Source organism: Simochromis diagramma, unplaced genomic scaffold, assembly GCF_900408965.1.
Source record: "Simochromis diagramma unplaced genomic scaffold, fSimDia1.1 OVJJ01000321.1, whole genome shotgun sequence".
NCBI lineage: Eukaryota > Metazoa > Chordata > Actinopteri > Cichliformes > Cichlidae > Simochromis > Simochromis diagramma.
In genome coordinates, this window is record NW_024386772.1 from 17,431,571 (window position 1) to 17,454,764 (window position 23,194).

At 44.0% G+C, this 23,194-nt stretch overlaps 2 protein-coding genes and 1 long non-coding RNA gene across 4 annotated transcripts in view; 1 reads left to right on the forward strand and 2 right to left on the reverse strand.

Annotated features, from left to right (window-relative positions):
• Nucleotides 1-23,194, reverse strand: part of LOC120747509 (immunoglobulin epsilon heavy chain) — a 438,017-nt gene that overhangs the window by 237,069 nt on the left and 177,754 nt on the right. The window contains exon 3 of the mRNA XM_040053437.1: nucleotides 18,374-18,380. Within this exon, the coding sequence (XP_039909371.1) occupies nucleotides 18,374-18,380 (7 nt within the window). The remainder of the gene's footprint in view (nucleotides 1-18,373; nucleotides 18,381-23,194) is intronic.
• Nucleotides 1-23,194, reverse strand: part of LOC120713955 (immunoglobulin mu heavy chain-like) — a 539,092-nt gene that overhangs the window by 229,639 nt on the left and 286,259 nt on the right. The window lies entirely within an intron of this gene.
• The window catches only part of LOC120714171, a 514,712-nt gene that overhangs the window by 224,398 nt on the left and 267,120 nt on the right, over nucleotides 1-23,194 (forward strand). The window lies entirely within an intron of this gene.

The window sequence follows — 23,194 nt, forward strand, 5'->3', positions numbered from 1 at the left end:
CCCTCTTTGGGGGGACAAAGGACCAGATTTAAATCCACATGGGTTTAAATCTGGGACTCTCCGCCATTTGATCTTAGAACTGAAGAAGCTTTTCTGATGAGAGGTGAAACGTCTTCAATCAATCAATCAATCAATCTTTATTTATAAAGCACTTTTCATACAGAAAAAATGTAGCACAAAGTGCTTTACATAGTTAAAAGCAGCCCACCCCACCCTCCAACTCACTCCCCACACTCTCAATACACATATATCCCCCCACCCCCACCCACACACACATACACACCCGCGCACACTTAAAGAGTAAAAATTGGGCTGGGCTCGCATGAGCCAAGTGAGGAAACATTATAACAGAGAGCCGTCTGCACCGGGAGCCGGTCACAGACCGCAGCCTCCGGGCTGGGCACACAGCAGGAGGGAGGCCAAGGAGCCCCCCAACCAGGCTGAGAGGACCCCAGAGACCCAGCAGCCACGGTCAATAACAGCCCCGGTGCAGAGAGCACCCTCCGAGGAAACACTGGAGATATGACGCAATACGATATATACAGGGTAAAATGATAAAATAAATAAGAACAGGATACAATATAAATATAAATAGAGTAAGAAGATTAAAAAATGAATAAGAATAAAATCAAAAAATATTAGGTAAATCCTAAATTAATAATAGAATAACAGGATAGAATAAATAAGCATAAAAAATAAATAAACGCTAAGTAAAAGCTAAATTAAAAAGGTGGGTCTTGAGCCTGTTCTTAAAAACATGTACGTTCTCTGCGGCCCTGAGCTCCTCCGGCAGGCTGTTCCACAGACGAGGACCATACCACTGAAAAGCTGCCTCTCCGTGAGTATGTGTCCTGACTTTAGGGACAATCAAAAGGCTAGTACCAGAGGACCTCAGGGTCCGCGAGGGTTCGTATGGTAAAAGCAGATCTGAGAGATAAGAAAGCCCAAGACCATTAAGACATTTAAAAACCAATAAAAGAACTTTAAAATCGATCCTGAAACACACGGGGAGCCAGTGCAGCGATTCTAAAACCGGTGTAATGTGGGCCCGCCCTCTGGTCTTCGTCAGCACACGAGCTGCCGAGTTTTGCAAGAGTTGTAAAGTTGAAATATTCTTCTTAGGAAGACCAGAGAGCAGGGCATTACAGTAATCAATGCGACTGGTAATAAAAGCATGCATCAGCATCTCCGTGTTGGCCCGAGAGAGAATAGGGCGGACTCTGGCTATATTTTTTAGATGATAAAATCCAATTTTGGTTACATGTTTAACATGTGGGATAAAACCAAGCTCAGAGTCAAAAATAACACCCAGGTTTTTCACTTGTAGCGAAGGACATAGTGAAAATGCCTCTAATTTAGACAAGAGTTTCTCTCTCTGAGCCTCAGGACCAACAATTAAAACTTCAGTTTTGTCCTGGTTAAGCTGTAAAAAGTTTTCTGCCATCCAAGATCTTATATCCAAGATACAGTTAAAAAGGGCATCCATTGGTCTGGTGTCATCAGGAGACACGGAGATGTACAGCTGCGTGTCATCAGCGTAACTGTGGAAGTTCACTCCATGCCTCCTGATGACACTGCCGAGAGGCAACATATACAAATTAAAAAGTACAGGGCCTAGAACCGACCCTTGAGGCACACCACATGTCATTTTATGGATCTTAGAGGAGCATGTATCCATACTCACCATAAAAGATCTGTCAGAGAGATAGGAAGTGAACCAGTTGTGTACAGCACCAGAGAGGCCCACCATGTGTTTCAGTCTGTTTAAAAGAATAGCGTGGTCTACTGTATCAAAGGCTGCGCTTAGATCCAGTAGCACCAGGACTGAGAGCTTTTGGGAGTCCCAGTTACATCTAAGATCATTTAAAACCTTTAGGAGAGCAGTCTCTGTGCTGTGGTTCACCCTAAATCCAGACTGGAATATCTCCAGGATCTGTCTATCATTGAGAAAATCAGTAATCTGAGTAAAAACAAGTTTTTCTAAGACTTTACTTAAAAATGGTAAGTTGGATACAGGTCTGTAGTTATTAAAATCATTACAATCCAAATTGCTCTTCTTCAGAAGGGGCCTCACCACCGCCGTTTTAAAGGCAGCAGGGAAGACACCCAACTGAAGAGAGCAATTCATCATGTATAAAAGCTCAGCCTCAAAAAATCCATAAAGTGTTTTAAAGAGTGAAGAAGGGACTGGATCTAAAAGACATGTGGTGGGTCTCACTGTGGAGAAAACCTTCTGAAAGTTCTCAGCATTAACCAGGACAAAGCTGTCCAGTGTCTCCTCAGGTACAATCGAGCCCTCAGATGTGTTTACAATCATATCGCGATTAGATAAAATATCAGATCTGATGGCGCTGATCTTTCCCCTGAAGTGGTCTGCAAACTGCTCACAGAGTGAGTCTGTGGGGGTTCTTTGGGAGCTGTTAAAATCAGGGTTAAATAAATGATCTATGGTGGAAAAGAGGACATTGGGATTATTTTTGTTAATACTGATTATTTTGGCGAAGTATGAATTTCTTGACTTCCTTAATGTACATTTTAAGTTGCTCGGAAAATATTTGATGGTTGATATTATTTTTATTTTTCCTCCATCTCCTTTCTGCTGCCCTGCAATTTCTTTTGAGTTTTTTGACTTCTTCGTTTCTCCAGGGTGATGCATGTTTTACGTTAATCTTTTTGGTGGTGAGTGGAGCAACGGAGTCAAGGCTTTTCTTCAGTTTGCTGTTAAAATAACTAAAAATCAAATCGCAGGGTGCAGGTAAAATCACAGGGGGGCATTTGACTAAAACCCTGGTAAAATTTGCAGCCACTTCAGAGGTTAGATAGCGCCTCCTCACAGTTCGCACTGAGGTCTTCCGCTGAATAAAACCGGTGATGTTAAAAAACACACAGTAGTGGTCAGAGACAGCCAAGTCAACAACAGAGGACACGCTGGTGGACAGCCCATGGGTGATGACCAGGTCCAGAGTGTGTCCTCTGTTGTGAGTCGGCTGCGTGACGTGCTGGATAAAATCCAAACAGTGAAGAATGTTTAAGAATTCTTTTGTTGCAGGGTCAGAAGGATTATCTATGTGCAGGTTAAAATCACCGGTTAAAATTATCATATTATATTTTGAATGTATGTTTGTTAAAAATTCTGAGAATTCCTTGATAAAAGCAGCGCTGTCTTTAGGTGGTCTATAAATTGTGACAGATAAAACTGGAGGGCTGCTGAAAACAATAGCATGGAATTCAAAAGTGGTAAAATGATCAAATAAAATTTGTTTGGTGGTGAGTGTGTTGTTGGTTAAAGATGCAGTCCCACCACCTCTCTTACCACTTCTAATAGAAAAAGAGAAATTAAAATTTGGTGGGGAGGCCTCAGTGAGAACAACTGGTGCATCCGAGCCCAGCCATGTTTCAGTTAAAAATAAACAGTCAAGTTTATTATCTAAAATTAAATCATTAATAATAAAAGACTTGTTCGACAGAGAGCGTACATTTAAAAGTGCCATACTGATTGAGACTGGTGGATTATTGACAATAGAGTTGAATGGATGTTGATATTTTTGAAGAGGTTATTAATGTTTTTGGAGTTACTGGATTTATGATAATTCTGTTGCTCTCTGTTTGTGATTATGACGGGTATTGTGTTGACTGTGGGAGAGAAAGGTCCTAGTCCAGAGTTTTGTGTATTACTGTTAAAAGTGGAACAAATATAGGAGCTGGGACCAGGGGAACATCAGTCAGTGGCAGACAGTGGCGATGTGCGGGAGTGCTGTACGCCAAATGCCAAATTGGCGGACAGCAAACGGCGTCCCCAGGCGTTGAGGTGGAGCCCGTCTGCCCCAAAGAGATGCCTCCTCTCCCAGAAGGCATCAAAGTTGTTAATAAAACCCACGCCGTGGGAGATACAGGCAGAGGAAAGCCAGGTGTTAAGGCTGAGCAGCCGGCTGAAACGGCCTATCCCTCTGCCACAGGTGGGGGTGGGCCCAGAGATAAAAGCACTCACCTGCAACTGACCAAGGAGGCTGAAGAGTTCGAGGAAGTCCAACTTCAGCAGCTCAGATTGCTGTTTGGGGATGTCATTGGTGCCGATGTGGATGATGAGCCGGTTAACCTGTGGGTGGGATGCCAGAATGTTGGGAATTCTGTCCACTATGTCAACAACAGTGGCTCCCGGGAACGACAGCGTGAGCGCCCCCCTCATCCGCACGTTCCTGACGATGGAATCCCCGAGGACCAGCGTGGAGAGAGGAGGTGCCACCGAGGGCTGTTGGCCATCTGAGACGCCCGCGCCGCGACACCGGGGGTGTTCAGATGGAGATGCGCCAGCCGGACTGCTTGAGTGACTCCCGGGTAGCCGCGCCGTGGGTCCTCTTCTCCGAGGAGCCGGGGTAAAGCACAGCTCTCCGCGGTGAGTTTGCACCACAGCGTCAGGTTGCCCGCCGCGGCTCCGGGGGCGTAGTGGTGGAGATGGCGCAGACCTCAGCGACACAGCGGGATGGCGAGGGGTAGCGGTCAGAGGAGGAAAGTCCACAGGATCCAGGACATTGAATTTATTCTCCAATACTACCGCACCGGAGGGGTGAGGGTGCGAGAGACGGATCCTCCTGCCCCCTCTGCAGCCACCACGCGTCTCAACCATGGTCCATGGCGCTGGTTGGAGTGGAGTGGAGCTGACCAGAGCCTTGGGTCTGGCCCCTAGCTGAAACCAGGAGTTCTCGTCCTTGGCAGAAGCACCAGCGACGCAAGTTGAGAGCCTGTGTTGACTGTTGGCGGGATCTTGGGACACAGCAGCTGGATGGTGCACTGTGTCGGCTAGCTCAGCGCTAGTAGCGGTGGTTTGAGCTTTGCCAAGGAGGATCGTGTCAAGTTCGCATTCAGCCCCCTGGATTTGGTATAGCGTGGATATCCTTTGTTCCAGCTCGATCACTTTTTGGCTCAGGTTGATGCAGCTTTCACAGCTGGATGTTGAGGTAAGTGGTGCCATTCCGGAATCTCGTACCGGCGACAGCGTCAGAAACAAAAACAGACACTGCCACTTTAGCTTACGTTAGCTAAAAAGTCAGTCGTGACGCAGCAAGAAAAGAGTTTTCAGATCAATATCCAGCAAATGCAAAACCAAGCAAAACCAAGCTTATCTGCCTGACACTTTGCTTGACACTTTCTGCAGGCTGAAGCCAAGCAGAGCAATGGAAACGTGTTCAGGAGACACTTGTTGAACTTGTTGAACCGACTCCAGCAGGAGTTCAAAGAACGCTGTTTGTACTGTTTGTTTTTCTCAACTTCCTGTTCAACTGAAATCTTCTCAGTTTTCATTAGTGTGTCAAGCAACTTAAAGAAGTCCAGACGCTTTTCTTTGCAAGCTCCTTTGACTGGACATACAATAGACATACAACACTTCCTAGGTTGGAATAGAGTTCGCGCTCTATTCCAACCTAGGAAGTGTTACGAACAGCTGATCGGATCGGCAAAGCATGTTTCTGGAATATTTTGCGGTTTCTTTTTCTGCAAGTGGTTTTTATCCATTTTTTGCAAAACTATACATGGAAGGAAACCGTGACCTAGGACAAGCTGATGACATAAGATGTAAGTACAACTTCTCTGGTTTCATATGCAAAAAAATTATTGCGCTAGCTTACGTGGTTGCAGTGCTACCGGGATTTAAAAGTAGTTGCGCAAAACGGAGCGTGCCCGCTCCGACGGGCTTTGAAGTATTTAGCATTTCTATTGTATGTAGTGTTGTGAATTGAGGAAATCTTCTCACAGGATGCAGCAGCCAGCAGCAGGATCAGACCTACTGAGAACATGGTTGATGATGAAGCTCTTCTGTCCAAATATTGAAGCAGTCACAGGCTTCACAATTATGAGAAAGATCATGGTGGTCATTTAAATAAAGGGGCTTTGCATTGCAAAAATTCAATATGATTCAATGTACTCTCAATGTACTTTTTTTCAGTTACTATTTTATATGCTACATTTTCTCTTGTGTAAAAAGTGAAAAGTGTGACTTTTCTTTTTAAACTTGAGCTCTCATTTTCAGTCTCATCAATTCTGATGAAAAAACTAGGTTCAAGGTTCAAGGTTCTTTATTTGTCACATGCATAGTTATACAAGTATAACACACAGTGAAATGTAGCCTGACACGCTCCTCGACATGTGCAAAAATTGGGGGGGGGGGGGGGGGGGGGGTGCAGAGGAAGAACATTATATATATATATACAGACATATAGTATACACACTGGGTGAATGTGCAGTAGTAGCAGCAAGCAGGTGAATTCTGTACATTAATATGAATAGACATCTGACTATTTTACAGGATAGACAATATAAACATATTTAAAATTAAAGGAATTGAAATGTACATTGTGCCTTGGTTTAGAGTGTCTGGAAGAGAGTCCTGTCTCAGTCAATTATAGATGATGTGAGAGGGCGGGTGTGTGTGTTTAGGGCACGGATGGCTTGGGGATAGAAGCTCCTCTTGAGTCTCTCTGTCCTTGCCCGGAAGATGCGGAACCTTCTACCAGATTGCAGAAGTTGGAACAGTTTGTTGCCAGGATGGGACGGGTCCTTCAGTATCTGCGCTGCTGTAGTCCGGCATCTCCTGGTGTAGGTGTCCTGAAGCGGGGGGAGAGCAATCCTGCAGCAGCGTTCTGCTGTACGGATCACTCTCTGGAGAGCTTTTTGGTCCTTCACACAGCTGTTCCCAAACCACGATGTCATGTTCTGTGTGAGGATGCTCTCCACAGCGCCTGTATAGAAAATCCTGAGGATCTTTGGAGAGACCCTGAACTTCCTCAGTTGTCGTAGGTGATACAGGCGCTGCCTAGCCTTTTTGGTCTGGACCTGAATGTGGGCAGCCCATGTCAGGTCTGAGGAGATGTGGACACCAAGATACTTGAAGGACTGCACCCTCTCCACTGGAGCTCCATTGATGATGATGGGCTTGTAGTCTCTGTGCTGACCCCTTCTGAAGTCCACCACCAGCTCCTTGGTCTTGCTGACGTTCAGCTGGAGGTGGTTGTCCTGGCACCACGATGCCAGATTCTTCACTTCATCCATGTAGGCCGCCTCATCGTTGTTGGAGATGGCACCCAACACCACTGTGTCGTCAGCAAACTTCACAATGGTGTTGGAGCCATGGGTGGCCACACAGTCTGAAGTGTAGAGGGAGTAGAGCAGTGGCGAGAGGACACATCCCTGAGGTGCTCCTGTGTTGATGGTGATGCTGTTGGAGAAGCACCTGCCCACCCTCACCACCTGAGTTCTGCCAGTGAGGAAGTCCAACACCCACTCACACAGACGGCTGTTAAGTCCCAGATCCCTCAGCTTTGTGAACAGTCTGCAGGGCACTAGAGAAGACTATATAGATCTGTACAGATCCACACTACATAGATCTAGAGAAATTAAAACATTAGTATAGATCTCAGGTCCCCTTTTGTTTGCTACTTTACACTAATAGAGTAAACTGAAGCTACAATATGAGCTTCTCACTATTAAAGCTGTAATGGACTTTAAATCCTGCAGATGTAAGTTAACCAAGTTAACCAAGATGGCGCCGCGTATGGATGCCCTGGTGCTTCAGTGCATTACTTTTGTTTTGCTTTTGTGCATTTCTTCTGTGTTTGGGCACTCCTCTGGATACTCTTACACCAGAGAAGAGCTCCTTAACTACAGGACTACAACGCCTGTGGATTTATTTCCAATATTTGTCGCATCTGCGGCAGATTTACTGCTGACTCTGACCAGGAAAGCGAGACGCCGAAAGAGAGGGAAGCGAGCCGGCGCACTCGTGCGTTTGAGGAGACGCGGACTGCGAACTGCTCTTCCTGGGATCTTCCTTTCTAATGTACGCTCACTCGGGAATAAGATTGACGAACTGGCCCTGATGAGAAGCATGAACAGAGACTTTGCCTCCTCCTGTGTCTTATGTTTTACGGAGTCGTGGCTCAGTGAGAACATCCCAGACTGCGCGCTCAAGCTGGAGGGCTTCCATCTGCTGCGCGCGGACCGGCAGGCCGCTCTCTCCGGTAAGTCCAAAGGTGGAGGTGTCTGCTTCTACATCAATAGTGCCTGGTGCACAGATGTGACAGTGATTGCTCAGCACTGCTCTTCCTCTCTGGAATATCTTTTTATCCACTGCAAACCGTTTTATTCTCCGCGGGAGTTTGCTTCATTCATCCTGGCCGCTGTTTACATCCCGCCAGACGCAGATGCGCAGGCAGCTCAGAGCGCACTCGCGGAGCAGATTCTCCACATGGAGCGGACATTCCCGGACTCTCTCATCATTGCTCTTGGGGACTTTAACAAAGCCAATCTGAGCCATGAGCTTCCCAAATACAAGCAGTATATTAAATGCCCGACCAGAGAGGAGAGGACATTAGACCACTGTTACAGCACGATCAGCGGGGCCTATCGCGCGGTGCCCCGCGCTTCACTCGGACTTTCTGACCACGTCATGATCCACCTAATCCCCGCGTACAGACAGAGGCTGAAGCTCTCCAAACCTGTCGTGAGGACTAAAAAACTGTGGAGCAATGAGGCTGTGGAGGAGCTTTGCACGTGTTTGGAGACCACAGACTGGGACACAATGAAGGCTGCTTCTAACAGCTTGGACGAGTTTACGGACACTGTCACCTCCTATATCCACTTCTGTGAGGACAGCATTGTGCCATCACGCACCAGGGTGAGTTATAACAATGACAAACCCTGGTTTACTCCTAAACTCAAAAAGCTGTGGCTGGAAAAGAGAAAGGCGTTCAGAAGCGGAGACAGGGACTGCTACAGAGAGGCCAAGTACAAGTTCACTAAAGAAGTGGACATTGCTAAACATCAGCACTCTGAGAAGATGCAGCAGCAGATCTCAGAGAATGACTCGGCCTCTGTGTGGAAAGGTTTTAGGAATATCACCAACTACAAGCCTAAAACCCCCCACTCCACTGATGACTTGCACCCTTAACGACTTCTACTGCCGTTTTGACGAGCCATCAGGCAGCCTTCACACCTCCAACGGCCCCAACAATAGAGGCACTTTGGACACTAATTCCCCCACCTCTTCCCCCTCCATAGAGCCATCACCACCTTCAAACTGTTCACCTACAACACCCCCCTCCTCACCCCACACAAAAGAGGATTTCACACCACCTCCTCCCACCACAACTCTTCATATTCATGAAGCAGATGTGAGGAAGCAGTTTAAGAGTCTGAATGCTCGAAAAGCTCCTGGCCCAGACGGTGTGTCTCCTGCCACCCTCAGACACTGTGCAAACGAGCTGGCCCCAGTGTTTTCTGGCATTTTCAACTCCTCACTGCAGGCATGTCATGTGCCTGCCTGCTTCAAGTCCTCTACCATAATCCCTGTCCCCAAGAAACCTAGGATCACTGGACTAAATGACTACAGACCCGTGGCTCTGACATCTGTGGTCATGAAGTCATTTGAGCGCCTAGTTCTCTCCCATCTCAAGACCCTCACGGCCCCCCTCCTAGACCCCCTGCAGTTTGCATATAGAGCCAACAGGTCTGTAGACGACGCCATCAACATGGCCCTACACTTCATCCTGCAGCATCTGGACTCCCCAGGAACCTACGCCAGGATCCTGTTTGTGGACTTCAGCTCTGCCTTCAACACCATCCTTCCAGACCATCTCCGAGGCAAGCTTTCCCAGATGAATGTGCCTGATCCCATCTGCCGGTGGATCACTGACTTCCTGACGGACAGGAAGCAGCATGTGAGGCTGGGAAAGAATGTCTCGGACTCCCGGACCATCAGCACCGGCTCCCCTCAGGGCTGTGTTCTTTCTCCTCTGCTCTTCTCCCTGTACACCAACTGCTGCACCTCCACCCACCAGTCTGTCAAGCTAATCAAGTTTGCAGATGACACCACCGTTATTGGGCTCATCTCGGACGGGGATGAGTCTGCCTACAGGAGGGAGGTTGAACGTCTGGTGTCCTGGTGCAGCCACAACAACCTGATGCTGAATGCCCAGAAGACAGTGGAGATTATTGTGGACTTCAGGAAGCACACAGCCCCACTCCCCCCCATCATCCTGACTGACACCCCCATCACCTCTGTGGACTCATTCCGCTTCCTGGGTACCACCATCACCCAGGACCTGAAGTGGGAGCCCACCATCACCTCCGTCATCAAGAAAGCCCAGCAGAGGATGTACTTCCTGAGGCAGCTGAAGAAATTCAACCTGCCAACACGGACGATGATGCAGTTCTACACTGCAACCATCGAGTCCATCCTCACCTCCTCCATCACCGTGTGGTACGCTGGAGCCACTATCAGGGACAAACAGAGACTGCAGCGTGTTGTGCGCTCTGCTGAGAAGGTGATTGGCTGCAGACTCCCATCTTTGCAGGACCTGTACACCTCCAGGACATTGCGGCGTGCAGCTCGGATCTCAGCTGACCCTTCTCACCCTGGACACAGTCTGTTTGACCTGCTACCCTCAGGCAGGAGGCTCCGGTCCATTCGCACCAGAACCTCTCGCCATAAGAACAGTTTCTTCCCCTCTGCTGTTGGACACATGAACAATAACCATATGACTGTCCCCGCCACTAACACATGACCCTACGCTGTGTCACTGCATCATTCCATGTTTGGCACTGATCACCACCTGCACTCATGTATATATCTATCTACGTAGCACTCTTAATTCTTATTCTCATGTATATATCTCATGTATATCTCATGCACATATCTTTCTACGTAGCACTTTTAATTCTTATTCCTACTTTTATTTTTTCATGTCTATTTAAGTGCTATTTATGACACCATGTTTGCACTGAAGCACCGCAGCAATTTCCTAATGTTGTAAACCTGCTCAACATTTGGCAATAAACCCCTTTCTGATTCTGATTCTGATTCTGATTCTAAAGTGTTTACAGCTATTTCCATTGCTCTTTCTTCAAGAATTCAACAGCATGAAAAAAGTTCTAGACAGATGTGGAGAAATTAATTTAAACTGTCGGCATCTCTGTGTCGTTCAGTGATTTTTACACTGTACTAAACTTACTTATCAGAGGAGTGAGCCCAAATGATTCCCACATAAGAAAAACATCTAATTACCATCACCCTCTCCAACCACAGTAGTTCATTAAGTGTGGGTGCTGATGCTCATGTGATTACCTTCAGCTCAGACATATACAGTGATGGGAATCACGGCGTTACAAGTAATTTATATTTGCATTTGAATTTATTAAATAATTCAATAAACATGGTGTGGTTGTTACAGTGAAAATATCACTTTTTCTACACTGTTGGGCAAGCACTGCAGTTACAAGAATTTCCAGAGACACACTAGACTGTCAACATCCAAGTACTGGCTTCCATTAAATGTACATGAACAAGTAAATGGACTGTGCAGACACCTCTGAAATAATGGGTGTTTTACTTTGCTCACCGCCATTGAGAAAGGCAAAGAAACGAATTTCTATCTGATGGAGGCTTTCAAAAGCTTTACATCTGAAACTGTGTTAAATTGGGTTTCTCAGTATTGTTCACTAAACTCTATAGTGGTCTGAGAGCACCTCCTCTGGTGACTCCATGCTACAAATACACAGGCACTTTATGTTACTGTGGCTGTGGGGTACAGTTATGCACCGCAGTGTCTGCAAGTTGCAGATTCTGCCCTTTTAACGTCAGGGTGTTGATAGTGTAGTCCATTTAAAAAAAGCCTTTAAGTAGCTGCTACGAAAAGTTTAAAATGAGTTTAAAAAATAATTTAATGAAATGTTTTTGTAAAAGTGACATTAAGAAAGAAGAAGAAGGAAGAGCTTCCAGTACTTTTAGTATAGGATAGAATTGGTAATGAGATACTAGTGGACCAGAATTACTACCAGCAGTGCCTTTTCCCCCTCCTCCACCTGATTCACACCTTCAGGTAGCACCATTGCAGACAGACAAACATGTCTGTGAGTCAGTTTTTTTTTTATTTGTTATTTATTTTCTGTTGGTAAAAAGCAGTGTTTCCATGCCTGTTTAAGTATAGATTTACTGTTGTTTTTGGAAATGGTAAACTGACCTTGAAAAACTTTCTGTTTTTCTATTATTGTTTCCCATGTTTTGGAAGGTTTTCGGTATCTTCACTATCAACAAACTCTAGACATTATTCATATTCACTTTACAGCATGTGTGTCGATGTGTGTTGCTTGCTGCTGAGTATTTGTGCAGGTCTGTCACTGCTTTGTATCACTGTGTTGTAACGTGCGCAGTAATAAACAGCTGTGTCCTCAGGCTGCAGATTCTGTCCTGTTATTGTTACTGTTTGAGCAGAAGTGTCTCTGCTGACGCTGAACTTGTTTTTTAAAGCATCATTGTTGGCAGTGCTCCCACCACTCCACATGCAGTTCATCCAGTCCAGTTGCTTTCCTTCACGCTGTCTGATCCAACATGTTGGATAGCTAGTCAAAGAATAACCAGAGACCTGACAGGTGATGGTCAAAGACTGTCCAGGCTGCACGACCCTTGATTCTGGCTGGATAAGATCGATACTGTGCACACCTGTGGAAACAGATATTAACATTATTGGCATTATTAATTTAATCAATCGGTGTTAGAAGAGTTTTTAGAGTGAATCCATGAAAATTTGCTCACAGGATCCTGCAGCCAGCAGCAGTGTCAGAGTTAGCATGATTGATGTTGAAATGATGTGAGCTCCTTTGTCCTCACACTGAACACACAGACACACCACTCCCTTTTAACTAACGTTTTCATTTGCATATTTTAAATAGGTCACATTTAAATCCAATAGTATATGTTTTTCTTGAGCAGACTGCATAGCAACATTCTTATGACAAAGGTTGTGTTATTGAATGTAACTATGATGGTTAACTTAGCCATTAAAAACATGAACCATGAAAAATTAACATAATGGACAATACTATATATATATATATAATTTTTTTTCATGTTAACTGAAAATAGTATGATGACATCACTTACTGTACATGATTGCTTGAGGAGACAAGAATGTAGAGCATATCTAAAAGAAAGATAAAGAATGTGTCATTACTTCTAAGACAAGTACAAAAAACGACTTCCTACTAGAAATAGTAATAGTATTGGAAGTAATGTTAGTATTTGGAATGCTAATTTTACTAAATTATAATGCCAGATAAATAAAATATGCAGAGGACTGTGGGATTTTGTACAATGGCTCAAACAACTTCAGTCACTGTGAGTGTAGAGAACAGTAATAAACAGCAGAATCTTCAGTTCTCAGAGTGTTCATCTGCAGATACACCTGTTATTTGCTGTTCTCTCTGGACATGGTGAACTGGCCTCAGACTGAATGAGAATAAAAGATCCTAGCACTGTCATAATGGCTTGCAATCCATTCCAGTCCTTTACCAGGTTACTGTCTAATCCAGACCACCCAGGAGCTGCTGGATGTGATTCCAGAGGAATCTCTTAATCACTGGTGTGATATGAAGTTCTTTGACAAAAGGAAGAGTAAAGAGCCTGAATAGAATTTATGACATGATTAGTTTTTTATTGTTATTATTATTATTATTAAAATGTTAAATTGAGTCCTGAGAAATTGAGTCCTCCATTGTTGTCTCTCTCTGCTGCAATCAGATAAGTAATGGTAGAAGACATCTGAGTTTTGCATTGACTCCTCCTTACTTTTGGATAAAGCTGTAATATCTACCATCTTTTTTACTCTGTTTTATATATATTTTACATTTAGTTTGTGCAGACTTGATTTGTTTGATGAATAATGCAAAGGCTTTTTTATTTTTGCTTGTTGAAATAGACAGAATTTTATGATTTTAGTTACAGTTTTTAAGTTGTTAAAATTATTTAGTGCTTAAACAGCAACAATAACAACAACAATAAAAACAAACAACAACAACTTCAATACTACTACTACTATTAATAATAATAATAATAATAGCAAAAAGCAGTAGCTGCTGTTTAAATGACATGCTCAATTCTCTATGTCACAATCTGCTACTGCAGAACTTGTGAGGTGAAGATGAGGTGGACCCAAACACAGACAATCAACAGGCTGGAACTTAGGTTTTAATAGAAATGAGTCTTTTTTTCAAAGGCTGCTTGAGAACACAAACAAAAATGCAAATGGAGAAGAAATTAAACACAAACCACTAAGAATCTAAGATGTAAAACATAACCTTGAAAACTAGGAGTTGGGAACTAGAAAGCAATAATCTGACAATGAACACAGGAGACCTGACACTATACATACACACAACCGCACGCACACAAACACACACATGCAAACACAGCTGGGACGAATAGACTAATGACACAGTGGAAGCAAAACTTTTTGTCTCAACAGGAGACAAAAAGTTTTGTAATAACATTACATTGTTATTACAAAAATCAACATTATAGTCATTACTCATGTGTTTATTATGTGAGTCCAACAAAGTTTCTCACAGGATGTAGCAGCTCCCAGCAGGATCAGGGCGACAAAGAACATGGTTGTTACTGAAGCTGAGCTGATGTGAGCTCCTCTTTCCTCTCACTCACTTCAGTTATGAGGAAATTCTTGATCCTTATTTCTCATTTGAATAAAGCAACTTTGCCTTTGCACAAATGGTTCAGTGACTGATGAAAGATTTGACATATTTTGTTGCTTTTTTGTCAATTTCTTTCTAATTTACCGTATTTGTTATTCTTAATTGATCAATTGAACTGTTTTTGGGTTTTTAAGGGGTTTTTTTTTTTTTTTTTTTTTTTTAGTTTTCAGGCTATTCACCTGTAGATATAGCAGCTGTTTTTTGTTGTCTTTGGAAATGGTGATCCAGCCTTGGTCTGATTGAGAATAATAGATGTCTATTATACCTTATTATCCCTACATCCCAGTCCAACTCCTTTCTATATGGCAACTGCTAAATGTGAATTCAGAGTCTCTAAAGTTCAATGTGTGGGATACTCAAGGATTTTTGATCATTGTAAGTTTGTAAGTCTGCTGTAAATGTTGCTGTAAATCACTGAAAACAAGTACGACTCAACATCATTGAAACTCCTCGCTTTCCCAGAAAGTAAAAATAAATAAATGACTACAAGGCAACAGTCACCTCCTGACGCCCTATAGAACTATGAGTTCACTCCTCTTCTTTACCCTTGAGTCCCAAAAGTGGGTTTAAGACAATGTATACACAAGAGAGAATCAGGGCAGATAAGTTTTCAGAAAATGGATATAGTTAGGCTGTGCTTGATCATCATTTTTGCTCATTTTAAATAAGATGGTCAGCAAACGAGGACATAAAAGAAGCAAACCTGCTAGACAGATTTTGCAGCCAGTTCTGCAGTAATAGATATTTTCACTTTCTGCTGGCAGCAAATATTTTGACTCAAGATAATTAAGTTAATTCTATGGATAAATAGTATACTGTACTCATCTCACTCCAACTATTACATGTGACCATTTAATTCTGCATTAGATCACACTTGTCTGTGTAATTAATTTCACTATTCCATGTATTTAATTACATGAGCCAAGGTCCAGCTCACTCTAGAACTACAAAGAATATGATTTATGCTGAAGCTGAACTGGCACACTGACTAATCAGTCTAATCTAATTTAATCTTGAATAAAAAATTCTGAATTCAAAATGTATTTAAACCACAGACATACAGAGAAATATGGAGCCCCAAGAGCAAAAAATAATTCAGGAAATGAAACAGGACTGTAAAATGCAAAGGTGCACCTGGTACAGATTTAACGTTTAAACAAATGATTTGAAACTGAGCTGTTCTTCAAATTTAAGGTTTTGTCTTGAAATAACTGTTTATTGACTCCCATATTTTTTTATATTCATACTCTGTATGACTACACAATCTTCATATGGGGAAGTAAAATGCACTTTTGTTCCAGTTTCACTTTTGTCTGGCAAAGGGAGCAGAAAGATGATAAACATCAGAGTCTTCAGTCCTCAGACTGTTCATCTGCAGATACAGCTGCTGTTTGCTGTTGTCTCTGGAGATGATAAAACGGCCTTGAAATGACTGAGAATAAAAGATGTTTTCAACTGTCATAATGGCTTGTAAGCCACCCCAGTCATTTTCTAGGAGCCTTTCTGAGGCCATATAGTAGCTGCTGAAGGTGAATCCAGATAAAAAAAAAATTACACTGTGTTAATTGGTTAGTCTTGTCAGCCACAAGAGAAATCAAAAAGACACATAATACAATTCTAAAGTGTCAGAGTTTATCTGTCACTGATGCAGTCACACACTTTACTTCAGTTATGAAGATGTTCCTGGTGTCTGTTTGGAAAAAAGGAACTTTGCATTTGCAGTTTCTTATGTAAACAGAATGATGCATTTTTTGTTCTTTACTGTACATAAGTATAGTGACATCTCTTTGATGCTTGTACAGATGTCAAGCTGTCTTGTCGTGGCTGCAGTGTGAGAATAACTATTCAACAAGATAAACTGCAACTGCAATCAAATTAATTGAACACAAATGATGTTGAAATCATGCACATGGATATTGTTTGCAGTTGTTGTTTGTAGTGAGCGTTCCACAAGGATTCACTTGGACTAAAATGTTCTTCCAGGTGCAAAAATAATAAATAAAATAATAAATAAATAAAATTAATTCTAATTGTTTTCTTAGATTAATGAATGAGATGAACACAAGATTAACAACTACTAATCATCAGTCTTACAGATAGTAAACTTTGAACAAGTGTAGGTGTTACTGGTGAGATATATTGGCAGATACATGTAGAAAGGTGTCATGGTACTGCTGCTTAGACTCTGAAAGGTTTTTGTACAGATCTGCTGATGGTTTGTGTTAGTGTGGCTGTCTGGCACAGTAGTACCCAGCTGTGTCTTCAGGCTACAGATTTTGGCCTTTTAAAGTCACTGTGTTGTTGGAAGAATCGAATTCAAATCTGAACTTTGAACTCTGAACACAGTCCTGACTCATCCACTCCAGTCCTTTCCCTGCAGGCTGTCTGATCCAAGCTATGCAGTAGCACAGAACAGAGACCTGACAGGTGATGGTCAGATGCTGACCTGGCTACTAAGACACAGGCTGGCTGTGTCAACTATTCACACTTAACACATGTTGAAAAACAAAATGTTTTGTCATAAATTCTCAATTCATATTAAAAAGAACTGCTGAACATGACAGATTTAAACAGACTCACATTCAGAGTTTGCTTGTGAACCTGATGTGCTGCGATCTCCACTCCAGTCTGATGTCATGTCTTTATGAATAACATGAACATAGAATCAAACTAAATATGTAGTTCTTATATAATGACTGTAATACTTGCAATGTTTCCATAATCTTGAATATATTATTATTATTATTATATATTATTATCTATTATGGACAGACCTATTTACCAATACATATATATGTATATATATATGACTCAATGCCCCACAGCTGGATACTGGAATGCCTAGAATTGTACAAGATCAATGGGACCCTAAGAGCCTTCATCAGGAACTCAATGGGGATGTGGCGTACAACACTAGAGGCCAACTCCAAGCCCATAGCACAAGCCACCATCATAGGACAGAGCATCTCCTTGGTAGATCCCGCACTTGATGGTGACTTGTGCTATGGGCTTGGAGTTGGCCTCTAGTGTTGTACGCCACATCCCCATTGAGTTCCTGATGAAGGCTCTTAGGGTCCCATTGATCTTGTACAATTCTAGGCATTCCAGTATCCAGCTGTGGGGCATTGAGTCATAGGCCTTCTTGTAATCAATCCAGGCCGTGCACAGGTTGGTCAGTCTGGTCTTGCAGTCTTGGCTGACTGTTCTGTCTACCAGTAGCTGGTGTTTTGCGCCTCTGGTATTCTTGCCAATTCCTTTCTGTGTCCCGCTCATGTATTGACCCATGTGCCTGTTCATCTTAGCCGATATGATGCCTGACAGGAGCTTCCATGTAGTACTGAGGCAGGTTATTGGTCGGTAGTTGGAGGGGACCGGTCCCTTCTTGGGGTCCTTGGGGATCAGGACCGTCCGACCTTCGGTTAGCCATTCCGGGTGTCTCTCGTTAACTAGCAGCTGGTTCATTTGTGCTGCCAGACGCTCGTGGAGTGCAGTCAGCTTCTTTAGCCAGTAGGCGTGAACCATGTCGGGCCCTGGTGCTGTCCAACTATTCATACTGGAGACCCTTTCTTGGATATCTGCCACTGTGATGGTTACTGGACCCTGTTCAGGGAGGTCGCTGTGGTCTGCCCTCAGATCCACTAGCCACTGAGCATTGCCGTTATGGGTTGCGTCCTTCTCCCATATGCTCTTCCAGTATTGCTCCGTCTCCAGCCTTGGTGGTGCTGTTCTCTTATTGTTCCCTTGCCACTGAGAGTACACCTTTGCTGGTTCTGTGGAGAACAGCTGGTTTATTCTCCTGCCTTCTATCTCTCTGGTGTACCTCCTCAAGCGGCTGGCCAAGGCTGTGAGTCTTTGCTTGGCAGTTTCCAAGGCCTCAGGTATGGACAGCTTGCTGTATTTCTTATGCACCTTCTTTGTCGCACCTTTCTGCAACTCCGTTAGTTGGCTAACCTCCCTCCGTGCTACTTTGATCTTGCCCTCTAGCCTCCTTCTCCATGGAGGGTACTGCCCCTTGTTGCTGTTCAACTTGTAGCCAAGCATCTCGCTGATCACTGCTGCCGTATTGTAGATCAGCTTGTTAGTTTCGGTAATCGTGGTTGTAGGTATTGTCCGTAGTGCTGCATTAACATCATCTAGCAGACCTTCTGAGGGTACTTCACGTAATCTTGGTAAGCGGCTACGGGGGATCCAGGTTTCGAGCTTGGCCATGATCCTATTTTTCAGGTCAGTTCCTCTCACACTCAACGGTCCTTCTCCTATCGCACTTGGGGCTATGTACCCAATCTCGGGTGGGGGTGATGATATCTCCCCCCTGACCTGGCGTCCTGACTCCTCCTTGCCGTAGCATTTGTGTTGTACCTCGTCAATCTCTAGCTGTGAGAGCAGTCCCTTCTTTCGAATGTTGGAACACTGAGCTACTAGTTGTTTCGCCGTCATTGTGGATGTTGGGTATCGAAGAATCCATAGGTCTGTCATCCTATTCATGTAGCCCCTTCCGCTGGGGTTACTTGCGTAGTAGCATTCCAACAACGCCCTGTTTTCGTCTCTTGCCCACCGATGCCTTCTTGTTCCAGTAGCCCACTTTTCGTCAGGGTGCCCTGGTTCCTCAACACCTGACGCGGACCTTGTTGATCCGCGCGACGTCCGAGCCGGCATGCCTTCATATTTATCTGTCTCGCTCATGTCTGCGGTAGGCTCGCTTAGCATAGGGGGTCTAGCCTTAGGACCCTTACTGGATACAGACGCCCCAGGCAGGAATCGAACTTGCGATCCTGGGTTCCAAAGGCGTGTAGTCTAACCACTACGCTATCCAACATTGCAGACATAGAGGACAGTTACAAGTACCTGGGGATCCCGCAGGCGAATGGGAACCATGAAGAGGCCGCTGGAAAGGCTGCAACCAACAAGTACCTGCAGAGGGTCAGGCAAGTCCTGAGGAGTCAGCTGAATGGTAAGAACAAGATCCGGGCTATCAACACGTACGCCCTGCCCGTGATCAGGTACCCTGCTGGGGTAATAGGCTGGCCAAAGGAGGAGATAGAAGCCACTGACATAAAGACAAGAAAGCTCCTTACCATGCATGGAGGGTTTCACCCCAAGTCCAGCACCCTGAGGCTGTACGCTAAGCGGAAGGAAGGGGGTCGGGGACTGGTGAGTGTCAGCACCACAGTCCAGGATGAGACAATGAACATCCAAGAATACATTGGGAAGATGGCCCCAACTGACCGAGTGCTCAGTGAATACCTCAGGCAGCAGAAACCCAATAAAGAGGAGGGAGACGAGGAACCATCATGGAAGGACAGGCCCCTGCACGGTATGTACCACCGGCAGATAGAGGAGGTGGCTGATATCCAGAAATCCTACCAGTGGCTGGACAAAGCTGGACTGAAAGACAGCACAGAGGCACTAATCATGGCAGCACAAGAACAAGCTCTGAGTACAAGATCCATAGAGGCTGGGGTCTATCACACCAGGCAAGACCCCAGGTGCAGGCTGTGTAAAGATGCCCCAGAGACAATCCAACACATAACAGCAGGGTGCAAGATGCTAGCAGGCAAGGCATACATGGAACGCCATAACCAGGTGGCTGGCATAGTGTACAGGAACATCTGTGCCGAGTATAACCTGGAAGTCCCGAGGTCAAAATGGGAGATGCCCCCAAGGGTGGTGGAGAATGACCGAGCTAAGATCCTGTGGGACTTCCAGATACAGACGGACAAAATGGTGGTGGCTAACCAACCGGACAGTGGTGGTAGACAAACAGAAGAAGACGGCCGTAGTGATCGATGTAGCGGTTCCGAATGACAGCAATATCAGGAAGAAGGAACATGAGAAGCTGGAGAAATACCAAGGGCTCAGAGAAGAGCTCGAGAGGATGTGGAGGGTGAAGGTAACGGTGGTCCCCGTGGTAATCGGAGCACTAGGTGCGGTGACTCCCAAGCTAGGCGAGTGGCTCCAGCAGATCCCGGGAATAACATCGGAGATCTCTGTCCAGAAGAGCGCAGTCCTGGGAACAGCTAAGATACTGCGCAGGACCCTCAAGCTCCCAGGCCTCTGGTAGAGGACCCGAGCTTGAAGGATAAACCGCCCGCAGGGGCGTGCTGGGTGTTTATATATATATATATATATATATATATACATATATATATATATATATATATATATATATATATGATGATGGCCCCAACTGACCGAGTGCTCAGTGAATACCTCAGGCAGCAGAAACCCAAGAAAGAGGAGGGAGACGAGGAACCATCATGGAAGGACAGGCCCCTGCACGGTATGTACCACCGGCAGATAGAGGAGGTGGCTGATATCCAGAAATCCTACCAGTGGCTGGACAAAGCTGGACTGAAAGACAGCACAGAGGCACTAATCATGGCAGCACAAGAACAAGCTCTGAGTACAAGATCCATAGAGGCTGGGGTCTATCACACCAGGCAAGACCCCAGGTGCAGGCTGTGTAAAGATGCCCCAGAGACAATCCAGCACATAACAGCAGGGTGCAAGATGCTAGCAGGCAAGGCATACATGGAACGCCACAACCAAGTGGCCGGCGTAGTGTACAGGAACATCTGTGCCGAGTATAACCTGGAAGTCCCGAGGTCAAAATGGGAGATGCCCCCAAGGGTGGTGGAGAATGACCGAGCTAAGATCCTGTGGGACTTCCAGATACAGACGGACAAAATGGTGGTGGCTAACCAACCGGACATAGTGGTGGTAGACAAACAGAAGAAGACGGCCGTAGTGATCGATGTAGCGGTTCCGAATGACAGCAATATCAGGAAGAAGGAACACGAGAAGCTGGAGAAATACCAAGGGCTCAGAGAAGAGCTCGAGAGGATGCGGAGGGTGAAGGTAACGGTGGTCCCCGTGGTAATCGGAGAACTAGGTGCGGTGACTCCCAAGCTAGGCGAGTGGCTCCAGCAGATCCCGGGAATAACATCGGAGATCTCTGTCCAGAAGAGCGCAGTCCTGGGAACAGCTAAGATACTGCGCAGGACCCTCAAGCTCCCAGGCCTCTGGTAGAGGACCCGAGCTTGAAGGATAAACCGCCCGCAGGGGCGTGCTGGGTGTTTATATATATATATATATATATATATATATATATATATATATATATATATATATATATATATATATATCAATGTACAATGTATATTCATTGATTGTAAGAAATTGCTTAGTTCTTAAAAACATTATTGTTTTTCATTTCTTGGTAAATCTGCTCAAACACATTAAAAGTACATGATCAGGATCATAAATCATAAACAAAACCTTGTATGTACTTTTGCAAATAAATGTGCATAGAATATGAGAAAGTTTTCATGACATCTGCATTTTTACATTTATTACTTGTGTGTGGTTGTGTGTTGCTTGTTGTTGAGTATTTGTGCAGGTCTGTCAGTGGTTTGTATCACTGTGTGGTAACGTGCACAGTAATAAACAGCTGTGTCCTCAGGCTGCAGATTCTGTCCTGTTATTGTCACCGTTTGAGCAGAAGTGTCTCTGCTCACACTGAACTTGTTCTTTAAAGCATCATTGTTAGCAGTGTTCCCATTATACCACATGCAGTTAATCCAGTCCATTTGCTTTCCATCACACTGTCTGACCCAACATGTTCCATAGCTAGTTACAGAATAACCAGAGACCTGACAGGTGATGGTCAAAGACTGTCCAGGCTGCACAATTCTTGAGTCTGGTTGGATGAGATCAATACTGTACACACCTGTGGAGACAGAAATCAATATTATTACCATCATTTATCTGACTATTCAGTGTTTATTAGAGTGAATCCACTAAATGCTCCTCACAGGATCCAGCAGCCAGCAGCAGTATCAGAGTGAACATGATTGATGTTGAAGCTGAAATGATGTGAGCTCATTGGTCCTCTCACTGAAGCACAGAAGCACCACTCCCTTTTAAGTAACTTTTTCATTTGCATATTTTTAAATAAATTAAATTTAAATATAATTTTGACCAGACTGCATAGTAAAGTTTTTTTTGTTTTGTTTTGTTTTATTGTTTTTCTTTAAAGACTTAATAATGAATTATTTAAAGGTTCAAACTAAACATTTTTGACTGTTGCTGAGTATTTGTGCAGGTCTGTCAGTGTTCAGCCTCTGACTGACAGCAGTTATCAGCTTAATAAACCTGAAGTCCTGTTTTGTTTTAAATTTAATTTACAAACATGTCAAATCAAATTTGTATTCATTTCCATATAAACTGAATACAGTATGATACAGAGCATTTTAAATAACATTTTCACTGCCGCTGAATTTATTATTTTTTTCAATATAGCCAAAGAACTGAATTATGAAAAACTGTCTTAACAAAAAATAAAATAAATATTTATTTCCGTACTAACACATCTACTGATTCTGACTCCAGTGAAGTAAGGATCTTTTCCAGAACAGCTAAAAACAGGCACAGAGTTTAGTTGATGGTGTATAAGCAGCATCCAAAGTTCAGTTTTGCTTCCTCCTCTGAAAACCAAAGTTATTCTCTTGAAATGACAAAAACATACAAACAATTTACACTTTTGGACTTGAAGAATAGCAGCAATGCTAAAGGTACTAGTTAGTAGAATGGGTAGGACTGCCTATATTGATGTATCCAAATAAAGGATTGAGACTTAAACTGTTGTTCAGTCTTTCTTATT